The sequence below is a fragment of the Capra hircus genome, chromosome 4, assembly GCF_001704415.2.
Source record: "Capra hircus breed San Clemente chromosome 4, ASM170441v1, whole genome shotgun sequence".
NCBI classification, from domain to species: Eukaryota; Metazoa; Chordata; class Mammalia; order Artiodactyla; family Bovidae; genus Capra; species Capra hircus.
In genome coordinates, this window is record NC_030811.1 from 104,539,259 (window position 1) to 104,558,888 (window position 19,630).

The following is a 19,630-nucleotide window of genomic DNA, read 5'->3' on the forward strand; positions in this document are numbered from 1 at the left end:
ACGACAAAGGTGAGCAAAAAAGACAAAGGCGCTTTCAGGTTCCCTTCCCCCAGGAAGCCACTCAGTGGTAGTATGCCCCAGCTAGAAGAGGAGCGACTACAACCATGAAATGAGGAGGCTTTACGAGAGACTGAAACGCATGCTCACTTACAGGAATCACAGGAGTGTAAGAGCTTCTAGTTTTGCACTGAACTTCTCTCACCAAATAAAGGACAGTGAGAGTTAATATAAAGTCCTTTTATTATCCCTTAAAGCCTTAGTTGCCTTTCCTAATATGTAATTAAGCTCTTTAAAAAGTAGATTTTACCTACTGTTTCTTTTAAAATTCTACATGCTTTTACACAATTTTGAGCATACAGTCTTATTCATTTGATGCTAATCCGTGAACAAATACAGTGTCCCTACAGGCTGATAATGTATGCTAAAAAATATCTTTAAAATTTACCTTTTTTCTCTTTTACCTCTATTAAATGTATACACATCAAGTACCATAAAAATAGAAATAGAGTCACAGATGTAGAAAACAAACACGGTTACCAGGGGAGAAAGTGGGGTGAGGGGGATAAATTCGGAGACTGGGATTGACATATACACACTACTATATAAAATAGATAACTAGTAAGGACGTACCCAATAGCACAGGGAACTCTTCTCAATATTCTGTAAAGAACGGTATGGGAAAAGAATCTGGAAATGGGTAGATATATGTATATGTATAACATTCACTTTGCTGTATGGCAGAAACTAACACAACATTGTAAATCGACTATACAGGTTATGCGACACAACCCATCACTACTCTGTACACAGCTATCGATTACAGGTTCTGATAAATGAGTTGATAATCTGATTCCCAGTTTTTTCACAGGTAATCTGCTTTTTTCTAATTGCAAGAATGAGTGTGTGTGTGTGTGTGCTTGATCTACAACCCACCAGACCAAAAAGTGGAGATTTTTGTTTGTTTAGCCTCCAAGGAATTGGTGGGCTTTTTCAATCTAAAGACCCACGTCACTCTCCAAATTCAGCATATTGTCAAACTTTAAGAAATATCTCTTCCCTGATACCTACTATTCTTTCCTTTGGAGACTCCTTACTCAGTCTGTTTTCCATGTTTCTTAACTTCTCTTTCATATTTTTAACCTCTATCTTTTTAAAAATTATTTTTTATTGAAGTATAATTGACTTACAATGTGGTATCAGTTTCTGGTATATAACAAAGTGTTAAGCTGTAGCTCTATCTATTCTTTTTCATGTTTTTCCATTATGGTCTACTAGCGGATATTGAATACAGCTTCCTCTGCTATACAGTAGGTCCTTGTTGGTATCTACTTCATATATAATCACTTGTACCTGCTAATCCCAAACTCTTAATTTATCTCCCCCACCTAGTCTCTTTCTCCTTTGGTAACCACAAGTTTGTTTTCCATGTCTGTGAGTTTGCTTCCGTTTTGTAAATAAGTTCATTTGTATCTTATTTTAGATTCCACATATGAGTGACATCATACGGTATCTCCTTCTGACTCACTTCACTTAGTATGATAATCTTGAGGTCCGTCCCTGTTGCTGTAAATGGCATGACTTCATTCTTTTTTATGGCTGAGTAAATCTTTATCTAGTGTTCCTATGAACATATGGGTGCATGTATCTTTTTGAATTAGAGTTTTTGTTTTTTCTGGATATATGCCCAGGAGTGGGGCTGTTGAGTCATATGGTAGCTCTATTTTTAGTTTTTTATGGAACCTCCATACTGTTTCCCATAGTGGCTGTACCAATTCACATTCCCACCAATAGCACACACAGGAGCATCTTTCGTCTCCTCTATATCCTGTCCAGCATTTACTGTTCACAGATTTTATAATGATAGACATTCAAACTGTCAATTTCTATCTTTTTATTTTATATTCTAGATGATTTGCTCATTCAAACTTTCTCATTTGAGACTTTTGATTCACTAATTCTCAATTCCGCTATGTCAACTTAATCCACTGAAGAGTTTACTTTCAGTTTCACCAACTTTTCAGCTTCACCAATAAGCCTTGGAAAGGACCCTTTATCATTCTGCCTATTCTTACTTACTTCTGTTTTCATTGTGAGTTACTGTTTCATTTGAAATTCTTAAATATTCTAAGTTATTTTGGGGGATTGTGTTATTTTCCCAGATATACCCTATTTAATGTATCCACTCTCTCTTATAGCAATACATTTCCTCACATACCATAAAACACTTACTTGCAAGTTCTCTGTATGTGGGAGTTTTATCCTTTGTAAACTCTTTACTGTCTGTCTTGCTCATAGTTCAACTGATAAAGAATCTGCTTTATTGCCACATTATTTCATGGTTGCTCAAGACTATGGTGTTTCAAAGGTGCATAGCTTCAGAGCAAGACTTAAATCAGGAAGATTGGGGCTTTGCCCCTACATGAGTACAGCTCTGTTCCAGACACCATATCCACACATAGCATATGGTTACTATTTCCATTTTTTTACAGATGTTCTTTTTACACAAGAACACCAACAGTGTCAGGTGAAATTATTTCAGATCTAGTTTTACTGTTTAGACACATGGTCCTAGTTCCCTGCTTTAAGCATATAGCCCAGTTCCAATCTCCCATTTGCAAGACACATTTTACCCTTTTAATAGGTGTTGTTGTTGTTGTTGTTGTTGTTGTTCAGTCACCCAGTCGTGTCCGACTCTTTGTGACCCCATGGACTGCAGCATGCCAGGCCTCCCTGTCCCTTGCGATCTCCTGAAGTTTGCCCAAATTCATGTTCATTGCATTGGTGGTGCCATCCAGCCATTTCATCCTCTGACGCCTACCCTAGTCTCCTTCTGCCCTCAATCTTTTCCACCATCAGGGACTTTTCCAATGAGTCAGCAGTTTGCCTCAGATGACCACTAGAGTTTCAGCTTCAGCATCAGTCCTTCCAACGAGTACTCAGGGTTGATTTCCCTTAGGATTGACTGGTTTGATCTCCTCACTGTCCAAGCAACGCTCAGGAGTCTTCTCCAGCACCATCGTTTGAAGGCATCAGTTCTTCGGCACTCTTCCTTCTTTACGGTCCAGCTGTCACAACCATATGTGACCACTGGGAAGACCAAAGGCCTTTGTCGGCAGAGTAATGTCTCTGCTTTTAAACACATTGTCTAGGTTTGTCATGCTTTCCTGCCAAGAAGCAAATGTCTTCTGATTTCATGGCTGCAGTCACCATCTGCAGTGCTTTTTGAGCCCAAGAAGAGGAAGTCTGTCACTACTTCCACCTTTTCCCCCTCTATTTGCCATGAAGTAATAGGGCTGGAAGTCATGATATTAGTTTTTTTTTTTTTTTTTAATATTTAGTTTTAAGCCAGCTCTTTCACTCTCTTCCTTCACCCTTATCAAGAGGCTCTTTAGTTGTTCTTTGCTTTCTGCCATTAAGGTGGTGTCATCCATTCGTCTGAGGTGGTTTATGTTTCTCCCACCTATCTTGATTGCAGCTTGTAACTCATCCAGCTCGGCATTTTGTTCATGACGTGCTCAGCATACAGATTAAACAAACAGGGTGACAGCAGACAGCCCTGTCGTACTCCTTTCTCAATCTTGAACCAATCAGTTGTTCCATCCAGGGTTCTAAAGGTTGCTTCTTGACCTGCATACAGGTTTCTCAGGAGACAGGTAAAATGGTCTGGTATTCCCATCTCCTTAAAATGTGTAGTAATCTACAGTTTCTTAAATTTGGCTCAACTCACAGAAACCTGGCCAACACGATTCAGATTTCTGTGAGTCAGATAACATCAGCATCTACTCATCATTAGGGATTTCCCTTCTATTCATGGTCTGCAGGGGGTTCTATTGTCTTAAATGTAGCCTAAATATATTTAGGTATTTCTTTGAACATTTTTCACATTGTAGTCTTATAAGCTTGGAGCAAAGCAGAAGTAGACTATACAGGTGCTTTCACTGACATTTAAGGCAGAAACCCAGATGCAGATTATCTGAGGTGGGGAGCATATCTCTGACTCAGGAAGAATGGATGTGATATAGCTGAATTTATACCATGACAAGGAAGCAGGTCTAAGTTATTTAAAACAAAACACAATGAATTTTAGTAGCATATACTTTTTAAAATATTACTGTTTCAATAACATTAATAGTTTTGGCTTTCATAGTTTCCTCAGATTCCAGTTTTGCCATCTTTATAACTATTCTTAATATTTTATTTAGTCTTTACCCATATACTCAGTTTCCAGGCTCAGTTACATAAAATCTACCATGAATATACCATGCAAAGCCTACTAGTCTTTTATGTCTATTCCTTTTTTTTTTTCATCTTTACTGAAGTATAATTTACATTGCCTTAACTTCCTCCATTGTAAGGGTAAAATTAAATAAGTTGTAATCACTTTGTAGAATTGTACAAAGTAATCACGAATCAATTTTTAGCACTTTTTCATCACCCCCCATATTTGCTTTGAGTCTATTTATAGCCAATCACCACCGCCTCCACCCTAGTCCCAGCCACATGCAACCACTAATGGGCTTGATTTCCTCTATAGATTTGCCCTTTCTGGCATTTCAATATAAATGAAACCATATAATATGTAATCTTATTCATCTGGCTTCTTTCACTTAGCAGGGAGTGGCAAGCTACAGTCTGCAGGCCAAATCTAGTATGCCACGTGTTTTTGTAAGTAAGATTTATTGGAACATAACCGTGCTGAACATAACCATACTCCATACTGTCGATGGCTGCTTCCACACTACGGCAGTGGCGCTGAATAGCTGCAAGAGGCTCTGTGACCCACACACCATAAAATATTTACTATCTGGCTTTCCATAGAAAAACAAAATGTGCTGACTCTTGACTCAGTAAAATGTTTTTGAAGTTCACTCCCACTGTAGCATGTATCAGGATTCATCACAGTGTTCCTTTTTATTGCTGAACAGTCTGGTATTGCATACATATATGACATTTTCTTTATCCATTTACCAATCAATGGCTATTTTGATTTTTTTTTTTTAGTTTTTAGTTATAATAGTACAAGTAATTCTGCTATAATGTTTGTGTAAATGTTTCAATATAGACAGGTATTTTTAGGACTCTATTTATAGAGTCCCAGAAATAGAATTGCTAGGCTATATGCTAAATTTCTGATTAACTTTTTATTTATTCATTTTTGGCCACACAGATTCTTTGTTGCTAGGCAGGCTTTTCTCCAGTTGCAGCGAGTGGTGGCTACTGTTTGTTGCAGTACACAAGCTTCTCGTCGCGGAGGCGTCTCTTGTGGAGCACAGGTTCTAGGCGCATGAGCTGCTTTGGTAGTTGTGGCACACAGGCTCAGCAATTGTAGCTCATGGGCTCTAGAGCACAGGCCCAACAGTGTGGCGCACAGGCTCAGCTGCTGAACATGAGATCCCTTTGGACCAGGGATTGAACCTGTGTCCCCTACACTGGCGGGCAGGTTCTTAACCACTGGACCACCAGGGAAGTCTCTCTGATTATCTTTTAGGGAAACTGTCCAACTGTTTTCCAAAGTTGGCTGTAACATTTTATTTTCCCAACAATGTTTAGGGTCCCGGATCCTCTTCATTCTTGCCAACACTTGGTGCTATCTGTCATTTAAATTACAGTCACTGTAGTAGTGTGTAGTTGTATCCTGAGGTTTAAATCTACGTTTGCCTAATGTCAAATGATGTTGAATACCTTTTCATGTGGTCATTTACCATCCATACATCTTTGATGAAAAATTTCTATCAAAGTATCTTACCCTTTTTTTAATGGGCTGTCTTCTTACTGATTTTTAAGAGTTCCTTATATATTCTGGATATAAGTCCTATATCAGATATTTCTGTCTGGTCTTGTCTTTTCATCCTTTTAGTCATGTAGTGTAAATGTTCATTTAAAAGAAGTTCCATTTTTTTTCTTTTATGGCCTTACTACTGGTACTGTATCTAAGAATGTCTTGCCTAATTCAAGGTGTTCTAGAAGATCTAGAATTTTAGAGCTTATATTCAGGACTGTGATCCATTTTGAGTTCATTTTCCTCTATGGTGAGTGTCAAGGATCTAAGTTTCTTTTTTTTTTTAACTTTTAATTTTGTATTGTCTGTATAACAAACAATTGTGTGATAGTTTCAAGTGAACAGCAAAGGGACTCAGCAAATGGACTCATGGATCCATTCTCCCCCAATCTCCCTTCCCATCCAGGCTGCCACGTAACACCGAGCAGAGTTCCATGCGCTATCCAGTAGGCCTGTGTTGGCTATCCATTTAAAATGTAACAGTGTGTACATGTCATCCCTAACTATCCCTTCCTCTATCCTTCCCTCCTGCAATCATAAGCTCATTCTTTAAGTCTGTGAATCTTTTTCTATTTTGCAAATAAGTTCGTCTGTATCATTTCTTTTTAGATTCCATATATGAGCCATACCATACAATATTTCTCTGAGTTTCTTCACTCGGTATGACAATCTCTAGGTCCATCCATGTTGCTGCAAGTGGCACTATTTCATTCTTGTAAATGGCTGAGTAACATTCCATTGTGTGTGTGTGCGTGTGTGTGTGCATGTGTGTGTGTGTACACATATACCACGTCTTTATCCATTCCTCTGTCAATGGACGTTTAGGTTGATTCCATGTGGCTATTATCAACAGTTCTGCAGTGAACATTAGGGTACATGTATCCTATCAGATCATGTTGTTCTCTGGATATATGCCCAGAAGTGGGACTGCTATGGATATGTAATTATTCTAGTACCAGTTGTTAGAAACGCTGTCCTTTTCAACTGAGTTGTGTTGGCAGCTCTGCTAAAAACTGACCATAAAATATAAGGATTTATCCTTGGGTTTACCATTTTGAATCATCTTTATTTTTTCTTTATGCTAGTATTTTGCCAAATTCATTAATATAGATTTATAAGAAGTAGTGAAATTATATAAGAAGTAGTTCTCCAAAATTTTCCTTGTTTCCAAAATTACTTTTGCCATTCTAGGTCCTTTTCATTTCCACATACATTTTAGGATCATCTTGTCAATTTTTGCCCAAAACAAAAACCCTAGGAAAAAACAGGGATTACACTAAATCAATCTGCGGAGAATTACCATCTTAATGATAATATTGAGTTTTCCAATCCATGAACAGTCTTCCTAGTTATTTAAATTTTTAAAAACTTTGTCCAACAGTTTTGTTTTCAGTGTATAAATTTTGAACTGCTTCGATTATATTTCTTCCTAAATAGTTTAATATTTTTGATTCAACTATAATAAATTATTTTCTGATTTGAGGATTGTTCACATGTGACACCTAGACAAACACTTGATTTCTGTATGTTGATGTTTCTTTTCCTGCTGAACTTGTATTAGTTCTAGTAATTTATATATTTGTATGTTCCCTAGGAATTTCTATATATAGGGTCATATATCCAGGAATAAAGACAGTTTTGCCACTCCCCAATGTCTTTTATTCACTTTTTCTGCCTGACTAGAACTTCCTGTACCACACTAAGAGAAGCGGTGACAAGGTGACTGTGGACATCACTACCTTATCTTAGGAGGAAAGCATTCTAGCTCTCACCATTGAATATAATGTTGTCTGTAGGTTTTTCAGAAACGGTCTTTATCAGGCAGAGAAAATTCTCTTTTATTCCTGGTTTATTTAGAGATTCTTTTTTTTATCATGAATAGATACCGGAGCTTGGCAAATGCTTTCTCTGACTCTACTGAGATAATTATGTGGTCCTGTTCTTTAGTTTATTAATATAATGTATTTACATTAATTGAATTTTGGATCTTAAAACAACTTTGCATTTCTAGAACCAATCTCACTTGCTCTTTGTGTATAATCCTTTTTATAAGTTGCTAGATATGGCTTGCTAATATTTTGTTAAGGATGTCTACATCTATGTTCAAGAGAGAAACTGATTTGAAATGTTCTTTTCTTGAGGTATCTTTGCCTGCCAACATCAGATAACTCTAGACTGATAAAATACATTGGGAAGCGCTCCCTTCTTTCTGAAAGAGATTTGAAGGATTGTTTCTTTGAATATTTGATAGAATTCACCACATCAAACCCTGGGATTTTCTTTGCAGAAGATTTTTAATTCCTTAATTTCTTTATTGCTACAATTTATACTCATATTTTTCTATTTGTTCTCAGATTAGTTTTGGTAATTTGTTTCTTTCTAGTAATTCTTGTCTTGCTAGAATTTTATCCATTTCATCTTATGTTCTATTAATAAATTGATGACATACATTTGATTATAATATTTCTTTATAAAACCTTTTAAGTTCTAAAAGGCTGGTAGTAATGGCACCCCTTTCACTATTCATTTTGGTAATTTGTGTCTTTTCTTTCTTGGTCAATCTAACTAATGGTTTGTCAACTTTGTTCATCTTTCAAAAAAAACAACTTTTAATTTCATTGACTTTTCTCTAGTATTTTTCTGTTTCATTAGTTTTTTGCTATATTCTTTATAATTTCCTTTGCTTGCTTTTGGTATGATTTTCTCTTCTTGTCTAGTTTCTTAAGATGGAAGCTTACGTACTGATTTGAGAATTTTCTTTTTCTTATATGTGCACTTACATATAACTTTTCCTTGAAGTACTGCTTTTTCTGTAAACATAAATTCTAAGCTGTCTTTTTTGCTTTCATTTATTCAAATATTTAAAATTTCCTTTTTGGTATTAGGTAAATGTTCTTTAAATGACAAATATTTAGGTTTGTTACAAGATTATTTTCTGTTATGTGATTTGAGTCTTTCACAACCTATTGAGTCTTGTTTTATGGCCCAGTTTATGGTCTAACCCAGAAAATGTTTCAATTTGAAAAAAGTGTGTATTCTACAGTCACTGGGCAGTTTTCTGTGTATGTTAGGTCAAGCTGACTGATTATACTGTTTAAACGTCTATCTCCTTGCTGGCTTTCTACCCAATGCTACCAAATATTGTTAAGCAAAGTGACTTCTTCTTCCACAGTTGTGCTTCATGCATTTTGAGACTGTTGCTAGATGTATGCACAATTATGAAATGTCTCTGCCTTCAGTAATGTTTTTTGTCTGAAGCCTGTTTCATCTGATAGGGAAGCATCATTACTCTTTCGGTGTAGCTTTCCCCATCTTTTTATTTTCAACCTGCTTATTCCTGTCTTTGAACATAAGGTGTGTTTCTTATAGACAAGATGCAGGTGAGTGTTGCTTTTTTATCCAATTTGACCATCTGTGCCTTTGAACGGACTGTTCGCTCCATTCACTTGATGTAATTAGATAACTGGGTTTATTCCTGTCATCCTGCTGCTTTTCCACTTGTGTCACATCTTTTTTACTCCTCTCTTCCTCCTTTAGGTGCTTTCTTTTGTGACATTTTTTATTGTATCATTTTATTCCACTTTTGGGGAGAAGGCAATGGCACCCCACTCCGGTACTGTTGCCTGGAAAATCCCAAGGACGGAGGAGCGTGGTAGGCTGCAGTCCATGGGGTCGCGAAGAGTCGGACATGACTGAGCGACTTCCCTTTCACTTTTCACTTTCATGCATTGGAGAAGGCAGTGGCAACCCACTCCAGTGTTCTTGCCTGGAGAATCTCAGGGACAGCAGAGCCTGGTGGGCTGTCGTCTATGGGGTCGCACAGAGTCGGACACGACTGAAGCAACTTAGCAGCAGCAGCAGCATTCTACTTCTGATATTTTCTATTCTTATATAGAGTTGTTTTGTCAGGAACTGCTCTAGGGATTATAACAAGAATTTTAATTTATTATAGTCTACTTCAAAATAATATTTAATTCCAGTAAATGGGAAACGATATTCCAAAATACGTTTTTCCCTTGTCCTCTTTTGTATTACTGTTATATTTAATGTGTATGTTATACACCCAGCATAACAGTATTATAAGTATTGTTTCATATAATCTTGTGTTTTAAATAGGTAGAAAAATGAGAAAAATGTACCTACAGATTGCTTTATATTTACTCACATATTTGCCATACCCAACACTCTTCAATTTTTCCTATTGATTTGAATTAAACTGGAGTCAGCACCTTCAGTATTTCCTGTAAGACAGCCTCAGTTCAGTTCAGTTGCTCAGTTGTGTCCGACTCTTTGCGACCCCACCCAAGATGGGCAGGTCATGGTGGAGAGGTCTGACAGAATGTGGTCCACTGGAGAAGGGAATGGTAAACCACTTCAGTATTCTTGCCTTCAGAACCCCGTTAACAGTATGAACAGTAAGACAGCCTAGTGGCAGGAAATTCTGTCAACCTTTATCCTGGAATACTTTATTTCACCTTTATGGGTTTTCTGAATATAGAATACTTGGTGGATATTTTTTTCTTGTAGCACTTTGAATATGTCCTGCTTTATGGTTTCTAGTGTTCTGATAAAAAAATCAGCCATTATGGTATTATTGTTCCCCTACTGTAATGTGTCATTTTTTTCTTCCAGTTTCAAGATTTTCTCTTTTCCTTTGGCTTTCAGCAGTTTAACTATGATGTGTCTATGTGTAGTTTTTTTGTTTTCGTACTTGGGGTTTGTTGAGCTTCTTGAATTTATAGATTGTTTTTCACCAAATCTGGAAAGTTTTCTGCCATTATTTCTTCAAATTTATCTCCTCTCTCCTCTCCTCTCCTCAGTCTCCATTTTGTGTATACATATGATCTTAATGTTTCCCCACAGGCCTTTGAGGCTCTTCTGACTTTTCTTCCATCTTTTTCTCTGTTCTCTGAGAGTATTCTATTGACCTGTACTGAAACTCACTGATTCTTCTGCCATCTCAAATTTTCTACCAAGTTCATCTAGTGAATTTTGAATTTTAGTACTATACATTTTAACTCTATGGAGTTTTGTATTTTTTTTCGAATAATTGCATCTTTGTGGATATTCTTTATTCATTGAGTCATAGATGTCCTACTTCCCTTTAATGCTTTAAACATGGTTTTCTTTAGTTCTTTGAACGTACTTATAATAGCTGCTTTGATGTTTTAGTCTGCTAAATCCAACATATGGAGACACTTAGATACAGTTTCTACTGACTGTTTTTTATCCCTCAAGTATCAGTTCACTTCAGTCACTTAGTCGTGTCTGACTCTTCGCGATTCCATGGACTGCAGCATGCCAGGCTTCCCTGTCTATGACTAACTCCCAGAGCTTGTGCAAACTCATGTCCATTGAGTCAGTGATGCCCTTTGTCATCCCCTTTTCCTCCTGCCTTCAATCTTTCCCAGCATTAGGGTCTTTTCCAGTGAGTCAGCTCTTCACATCAGGTGGCCAAAGTACTGGAGCTTCAGCTTCAGCATCAGTCCTTCCAATGAGTACTCACAATTGATTTCCTTTAGGATTGACTGGTTTGATCTCCCTGCAGTCCAAGGGACTCTCAAGAGTCTTCTCCAACACCACAGTTCAAAGCATCAATTCTGTGGCACTCAGCTTTCTCTATAGTCCAACTCTCACATCTATACATGACTCATGGAAAAACTATAGCTTTGACTATATGGACCTTTGATGGCAAAATAATGTCTCTGTTTTTTTAATATGATGTCTAGGTTTGTCAAAGCTTTTCTTCCAAGGAGCAAGCGTCTTTTAATTTCATTGCTTCAGTCACCATCTTCAGTGATTTGGAACTCAAGAAAATAAAGTCTATCACTGTTTCCATTGTTTCCCATCTACTTGCCATGAAGTGATGGAACCAGATGCCATGATCGTTGTTGTTTGAACATTAAGTTTTAAGCCAGCTTTTTCCACTCTCCTCTTTCACTTTCATCAAGAGGCTCTTTAGTTTCTTTTTGCTTTCTGCCGTAAGGGTGGTGTCATCTGCATATCTGGGGTTATTGATATTTCTCCCTGCAGTCTTGATTCCAGCTTGTGTTTCACCAAGTCCAGCATTTTGCATGATACACTCTGCATATAAGTTAAACAGCAAAGTGACAATATACAGCCTTGATGTACTCCTTTCCCAATTTGGAACCAGTCTGTTGTTCCATGTCAGGTTCTAACTGTTGCTTCTTGACCTGCATACAGATTTCTCAGGAGGCAGGTCAGGTGGCCTGGTATTCCCATCTCTTGAAGAATTTTCCACAGTTTGTTGTGATCCACACAGTCAAAGGCTTGAGCATAGTTAATGAAGCAGAAGTAGATGTTTATCTGGAATTCTCTTGCTTTTTCAATGATCCAACGGATGTTGGCAATTTGATCTCTGGTTTCTCTGCCTTTTCTGAATCCAGCATGAACATCTGGAAGTTCTTGCTTCATGTACTGTTGAAGCCTAGCATGGAGAATTTTGATCATTACCTTGCTAGCATGAGATGAGTGCAATTGTGCAGTAGTTTGAACATTCTTTGGCATTGCTTTTCTCTGGAATTGGAATGATAACTGATCTCTTCCAGTCCTGTGGCCACTGCTGAGTTTTCTAAATTTGCTGGCATATCAAGTGCAGTACTTTCTCAGCATCATCTTTTAGGATTTGAAATAGCTCAGCTGGAATTCCAACATGTCCATTAGCTTTGTTCGTAGTGATGCTTCCTAAGGCCCACTTGACTTCACATTCCAGGATGTCTGCCTCTAGGTTAGTGATCACACCATCGTGGTTATCTGGGTTTAAGATCTTTTTTGTATAGTTCTTTGCATATTCTTGCCACCTCTTCTTAATATCTTCTGCTTCTGTTAGGTCCATACCATTTCTGTCCTTCACTGTGCCCATCTTTGCATGTAATGTTCCCTTGCTATCTCTAATTTTCTTGGAGAGATCTGTAGTCTTTCCCATTCTATTGTTTTCCTCCACTGATCACTGAGGAAGGCTTTCTTATCTCTCCTTGCTGTTCTTTGGAACCCTGTATCCAGATAAATATATCTTTCCTTTTCTCCTTTGCCTTTTGCTTCTCTTTTTTTCTGAGCTATCTTTAAGGCCTTCTGAGATAAACATTTTGCCTTTTTGCATTTCTTCTTCTTAGGGATGGTTTTGATCACCACCTCCTGTATAATGTTACGAACCTCCGTCCGTAGTTCTTCAGGCATAGTTCCTCAAGTATGGGTCATCCATTTTTGTTTCTTTGCGTATCTCTAAATTTTTTGCTGAACTTTGGACATTTTAGATAATATATCGGAGCAACTAGATTCTGATTTTGTCTGAGAGCAGTTGATAGACTAAAAGTCTATTTTCCCCACAATATGTGGCCACTGACATCTCCTCCATTTCTCCGGCCCCTCATTTTTCTTTCTAAGACTGGCTTTTTCATACCTTTTTAATGTGGTCTCCAGTGTCACCTTACTGTTTAGCAAAACACTATTCAGACAGTTTACTCAAACATCTCAGTCCAGTAAAGCTTCCACTCTCAGGATGTGTGTATATTTGAATGAGGTTTATGTGTGGAATGAGGAGTGCATTCAAAACTTGGGCCTTTTACAAGCTGGCCTCAGATTTTATTACCACTGGGCCTGTTTGGTCTCATTTCCGCTTATTCTTAGGCTGCACTACCCAGTGAGAAGTGGGTGACTTGGACCCATTGATATTCTGCTACATATATTCCCAGTCAACCTGGGATATGGGGTGAACTTATCAAGCCTCCAAGGCTGTCTGACTTCCTAGAACTCTCTATAAAATCCTGCCACTCTGTTGAGTCTGGGCTTGCCACAAATCACCCCTAAATCTCAGACCAGCAGAACCATGGGTCCTTCTTACTTTGCAACTAAGAACGTTGTTTTACTCTGTAACACTCCCTTAGCAAGGTTCTCTCTCCAGCAGGGGCAGCAAAGCTTCTGCTTTTCAAGGCCTGCCCCGTCCTAGCTGAAATACCACACCTGCAAAGCTGGAGGTGAGGAACAGGGAAAGAAGCGCAGCACCAAGTAAGAACACCACAAACTTGTGTTATTCTCACCCTGAGGAGTTCAATACTTTCCATGGATGAGGTTTCTCAATTTGATTGATTTCCAGAGTGCTAAATTTGTTTTAATTATTTTGTCCAGCTTTATTATTCTTTTGTGAGGAGAGTAATTAAATCTCTCACTCCGTCATGTCAGCCATTCCTTTTTAATAGGGTATATCATGTACTGCTGTAGTCCAAAGTTCAACTATACCAACTCCTGGCTATAGCTTTAAGATTATATTTACCTGTGAGATAAAAGAGCAAATTTACTTTTTATTCAATATCACTCAATAGTCTATGCATATATACATGTCTTCAATGCCTATCTTAAACTAGATATGGAGTCAGCTTCCTTTTTTGTTGCTGTTGGGAAAAACTGATTTTGTGCATATGTGTTTGTATGTGGCATGAATAGGAACTGAGGATTTCTCTACATCAATAATATAATGAAGCAACTACAAATATAACACAGTCATAGGCAACAGACTATGCGAATAGACTACTCTATCTATTCGGTCCAGATACCACAGTACATGAGAAATACTGATACATAAAGTATATGAAAATGATACTAAGAGGTATGGAAACTATCATATGAATATACTTGAGAGAAATGTCAATGTTTATCCTGGAGGAAAATGACATACTGCAAGCCTTTCAAATATTTAAATTATACTTTTTCAATATTGATACAGAGGGCAGAGTCAAAACTTAGGGGTATAATTTTAAGTTCAATATACAAAATAAACTAGTTAACAATTTAAGCTGAAGCAACTGAACTGTTTTGGTTCCCTTGCAAAGTAATGAGCTTTTTCACTGAGAATGACTATAATAGACTAGATGAACATTTTCTAAGGAGTGCTGTGTTCTTTTTTATTTTTGATTGGAGGATAATTGCTTTATAATGTTGTGTTGGTTTCTGGAGTACAACAATGTGAATCAACTATAAGTATACAAGTATTTATATAGGAGATGGACTAGATGATCTTTCAACTTTAAGTTTCTCTAACTTTATCATACCGTTGTAAAAACCTGTCATCTATAGTTCTAGTTGCTGTAATTCAAAAACAAGAAAGCTGAAATGGGGAAAAAAATAACTAAAATGAACAAGATAAAATTACATAAAATCAGACTTCATTCTGGAAAGGCAAAAAAGCTCAGTGAGTACATAAGAAATATTCATAAAAATAGGAAGGGCACAAATCATGTAAACTCAGAATTATTCACCAAAAAGTGGAAAGCAACCCTTAAAACTCTGAAAGAGGTAAGTTTATCACAAATACAGGAAGTATCATTATATTCAGGAAATAGTTAAGATAATTTGCTAGGACCAGAGCATGTTACAGACTGGAAACAGAAGTAACTTACCTCTTTCAGTTGATCAGCACTCCCCCATGATGCAGAACGCTGATGTGATCTCTTTTCTGCACCTTCTTCTGCCCAACAACTAGGTGTCTTTAAAAAAAGAAACAAATAAAAAATGAGGAATTTTGTCTCTACTCCTTAATCTCATAGCAACTCAAACATATTATATTAGCACATACCAATTACGGGGTTATACTAAACACTAAAAACCTTAAAAGCTAGGACTTTCATAACCCTGTGAAATGTTTATTATTCTAACTTAGATACAGTCAATCTAAGATGTCTCTGAGTAATGTTACTCAAAACATTTGGTTTTTTACATCAACATTAATAACTTAAAGTTATCAAATTCAAAGAGAACTGTGAAATATACATATTGGTATTTTTTTTAAAGAGAAAAGGCAAGCTAATTATGAAATGGTATTTTTATTACATACAATAGAAGTAAAATTAACAATGTGTTTAGAAGCAGTGGGCTTACAGATTACCTCTATGTCAAATACCTATTGATAGGTAGTACCATTTTTTGAAAAACATCAAGCATGTTTATATAAAAATGTTATAAAATAGGAAAAGATTGGGCTAAATTGACTATAATATATGCTGTTGTTTTTGCTAAGAATAACTGCTTTACGGAATTTTGTTATTTTCTGCCACATATCAACATGAATCAGCCATAGGTATACATATGTTGCCTCCCCACCACCTCCCTCCCCATCCCACCCCTCTAGGTTGTTGTTACCACAGCCCCTGTTTGAGTTCCCTGAGTCATACAGCAAATTCCCATTGGCTATCTATTTTACATATGGAAATGTAAGTTTCCGTGTTACTCTCTCCATACATTTCGCCTTTTCCCTCCTCCCCAACCCCTGTGTCCGTAAGTCTGTTCTCTATGTCTGCTTCTGCACTGCTGCCCTGTAAATAAATCCATTGGCACCATCTTTCTAGATTCCATATATATGCATTAGTATATGATATTTATCTTTCTCCTTCTGACTTACTGTACTCTGTTATATAGGCTCTAGGTTCATCCACCTCATCAGAACTGACTCAGATGTGCTCCTTTTTACAGCTGAGTAATATTCCATGTGTATATATACCACAGCTCTTTATCCATTCATCTGTTGATGGACACCTAGGTTGTTTCCACATTCCAGTTATTGTAAATAGTGCTGCAGTGAACATTGGGGTATATGTGTCTTTTTCAGTTTTGGTTTCCTCAGGGTATATGCCTAGGAGTGGGATTGCTGGGTCATTGCTTTTATTCCTAGCTTTTTAAGCAATCTCCTAGATTTTTAAGTCTTCCATAGTGGCTGTATCAATTACATTGCCACCAACAGTGCAAGAGGGTTCCCTTTTCTCCACACCTTCTCCAACATTTATTGTTTGTAGACTTTTTGATGATGGCCATCCTAACTGGTGTGAGGTGATATCTCATTGTGGTTTTGATGTGCACTTCTCCAATAATGAGCAATGTTGAGCATCTTTTCATGTGTTTGTTACCCACCTGTATGTCTTCTTTGGAAAAATGTCTGTTTAGGTCTTTTTCCCATTTTTTAATTGGGTTGTTTGTTTTTCTGGTATTGAGTTGTATGAGCTGCTTATTTACTCTGGAAATTAATCCTTTGTAAACTGACTATAATTTTAAGCAGTGCATCTTAAAACACAAAAAGAAACTGAGCTACATGTCAGCAAACAGAATTGCTTTTACCTAAAACCTCATTTTGAGTGAGTTAATCCATAATACACACTTCATCCAAATATACCATAAAACATTAATTGCCACATAGTAAGGTCATTTACTGGTTGTCTTAAAAATAAAAAATAGTAAAACTATCATCTTTAATATATGCGAAGATTTTTGCAACTTAGGGAACAGTAAAACCACTATTTTAAGACAGACAAAGGGCAGTGATCATCACACATAAATATAAATATATATGGCTTTTAAATTATTTTTTATTATGTATCTAAAATTCATCATTTATATTGAGGCTACATCTGTGACTCTACATAATGCACAACTTCTTATGAGGAAGCCATCAGTTCTATACAATTCAAAATGCTTGTGGACAACTTTTAAAATAATTACCAGCTCTTAAAAGTAATGATACTCCAAAATAAAACCAGTAACAACTGAATGCTGGTTGAATAAAAATACATATAAACTGCTTTAAGAGTTCAAATAGTAAAGTGAAACTATTTAGTCATATTATAAACATTTAGTCATAATATTGAGTAAAATATTTTATTCAATTGGCATCTGCAAAGAGGTATTATTAATATATTAAATAAGCTGCTTGCAAATAACTGATTATTGAAATTTCTTAATCTCAGTGTTAGATAAGAAAAACTACTATGAAATTAATCCCTAAGTAGTTGTATCTTTAACAATTTATTCTAAAATTATTCAATTATGATAATTTTAGTCAAACTTTTATTTTGAGAATCTATATGCCTTAATACTTTTGTCTTTCTACCAAACATAAGCATTACTCTAACCCAAAGTCAAATGATTAAGGGTCATCTGATTTTGGATCAAATGACTAAGGATCAATGTTTAAAACTCAAAAGTGTATTTGCAGAAAATCAGTCAAATTTCTGATATGTTCCATAATTATTTAACAATAACATTTATAACACTATTTTCATTTTATAAGCTCTAATTTTTTCAAAGGATATTTATATAAACTATATCTTCAACTTAGAGATAAATCAATAACCAGGAAAATTCTGCAAATGCCTCAATTCTGGCAAGCATGCCAATGGCAAATGAATTTAAATCTGAGGTCTCTCATCTGAGGGTATCTTCTTTCTTCCTATTGTCATTCTTTTCTTAAAACTGAATGTGAAACCCTTTTGATCATTTGGAATGTAGTACAAAAGAAATACATAAAAACTAACTATAAAAGAATATTTATGATCCTGAAATCTATCTAGCAAATTATGTAGTTTTTTTTTTTTAAGTATAAAACCACTGGGAGAATTCTTTCAATCATGTAGCTATAAAATTACATGAATATAAATTACTTAAGTATATTAATCAGTTTCAACTTTTCCAAAAAAGAATCATTTCATTTTAATTGCACATATATACAAATATAGTCTAAAGACTGCACTGTCCAAAACAGAAGCTACTAGCCACATGCAGTAATTTAAATTAACAAAAATAAAACAAAAAATCCAGTTCCTTGGCCTCACTAGCACATTCTACATGCTTAATAACCACATGTAGCTACTGACTGCCATACAGAACAGCACAGATACAGCACATTTCTACCACTGCAGAAAGTTCTGTCGAGAGCAGTGCTTTAAAAATCATTGATTTTTAACAAGTTATTCAAATCAAACCAAAATCAAAGATGGCTACTTGGTCTTCAAATCTACTTATAATTATGTTTCTGAAGTCACAGAGGATGAGTTAATTTGTATCCAATTTGTTAAGTCTGAGTACATGAGAACTATTTTACCATTTGAATTAGGAAAACAACAACACAAAGTAGCAAAAGTTATTTGCTTTCATGTCAGCAAGAGATTCTTTTCCAACTGGGCTGTTATTCCGTCCATTAATCTAGAGTAGAATTTTATGAATTGTCCTACTTATGTCCTGGATTTCAGTAAAAAACTTAGAAGAATCCCATGATCAAACAAATTTGGGAAATATTATATACTATATCTGTCTATTCAGTGTAACAATGCAATTAGCATTTCAAAACTCAAATATACAAACACACATACACAAATAACTTTTTTTAAACCTGCTTTAGTCTCTCTTACGGGCTTCCCTTGTAGCTCAGCTAGTAAAGAATCCGCCTGCGATGCAGGAGACCCCTGGGTTCAATTCCTGGGTCAGGAAGATACACTGGAGAAGGGATAGGCTACCCACCCCAGCTGGGCTTCCCCGGTGGCTCAGCTGGTAAAGATTCCGCCTGCAATGTGAGAGACCTGAGTTCAATCCCTAGGTTGGGAAGGTCCCTTGGAGAAGGGAATGGCTACCCACTCCAGTATTCTGGTCTGGACAATTCCATGGACTATATATCCATGGGGTCACAAAGAGTCCGACACAACTGAGTAACTTTCACTTTCACTTACTCTCTTACTTATATGATCCTAGAACACTTATTTTATACTTACTAACATTTCCAGGCAACCTGGAAAGAAAGAAAAGAAATATAATCCACAGTGAGTGGTATTATATATAACGGCATGCTTTTCAGCCCACATACTTAAGAGGATTCTTCCTTTCTAGCTGCCTCTACTTAAACTACTAGGGGAGAGAAAATGAACCTTTCATACATTTGAGCAAGACTATTGACAAAAAGGTGGCTGGCCAAAAAAAAAAAAAAAAAAAAAAAAATCCCCTCTACATCAAAAAGGATACCTATAGGTGGAAGAGGCCATTTTAGTATTTTACCTCTCAGAATCACACAAAGTCCAGCCC

The 19,630-nt window shown here is 36.4% G+C and overlaps 1 protein-coding gene across 1 annotated transcript in view; it reads right to left on the minus strand.

Moving 5' to 3' along the window:
• The window catches only part of GLCCI1 (glucocorticoid induced 1), a 109,310-nt gene that overhangs the window by 38,482 nt on the left and 51,198 nt on the right, over positions 1-19,630 (minus strand). Inside the window, exon 3 of the mRNA XM_005678965.3 lies at positions 15,193-15,279. Within this exon, the coding sequence (XP_005679022.3) occupies positions 15,193-15,279 (87 nt within the window). The remainder of the gene's footprint in view (positions 1-15,192; positions 15,280-19,630) is intronic.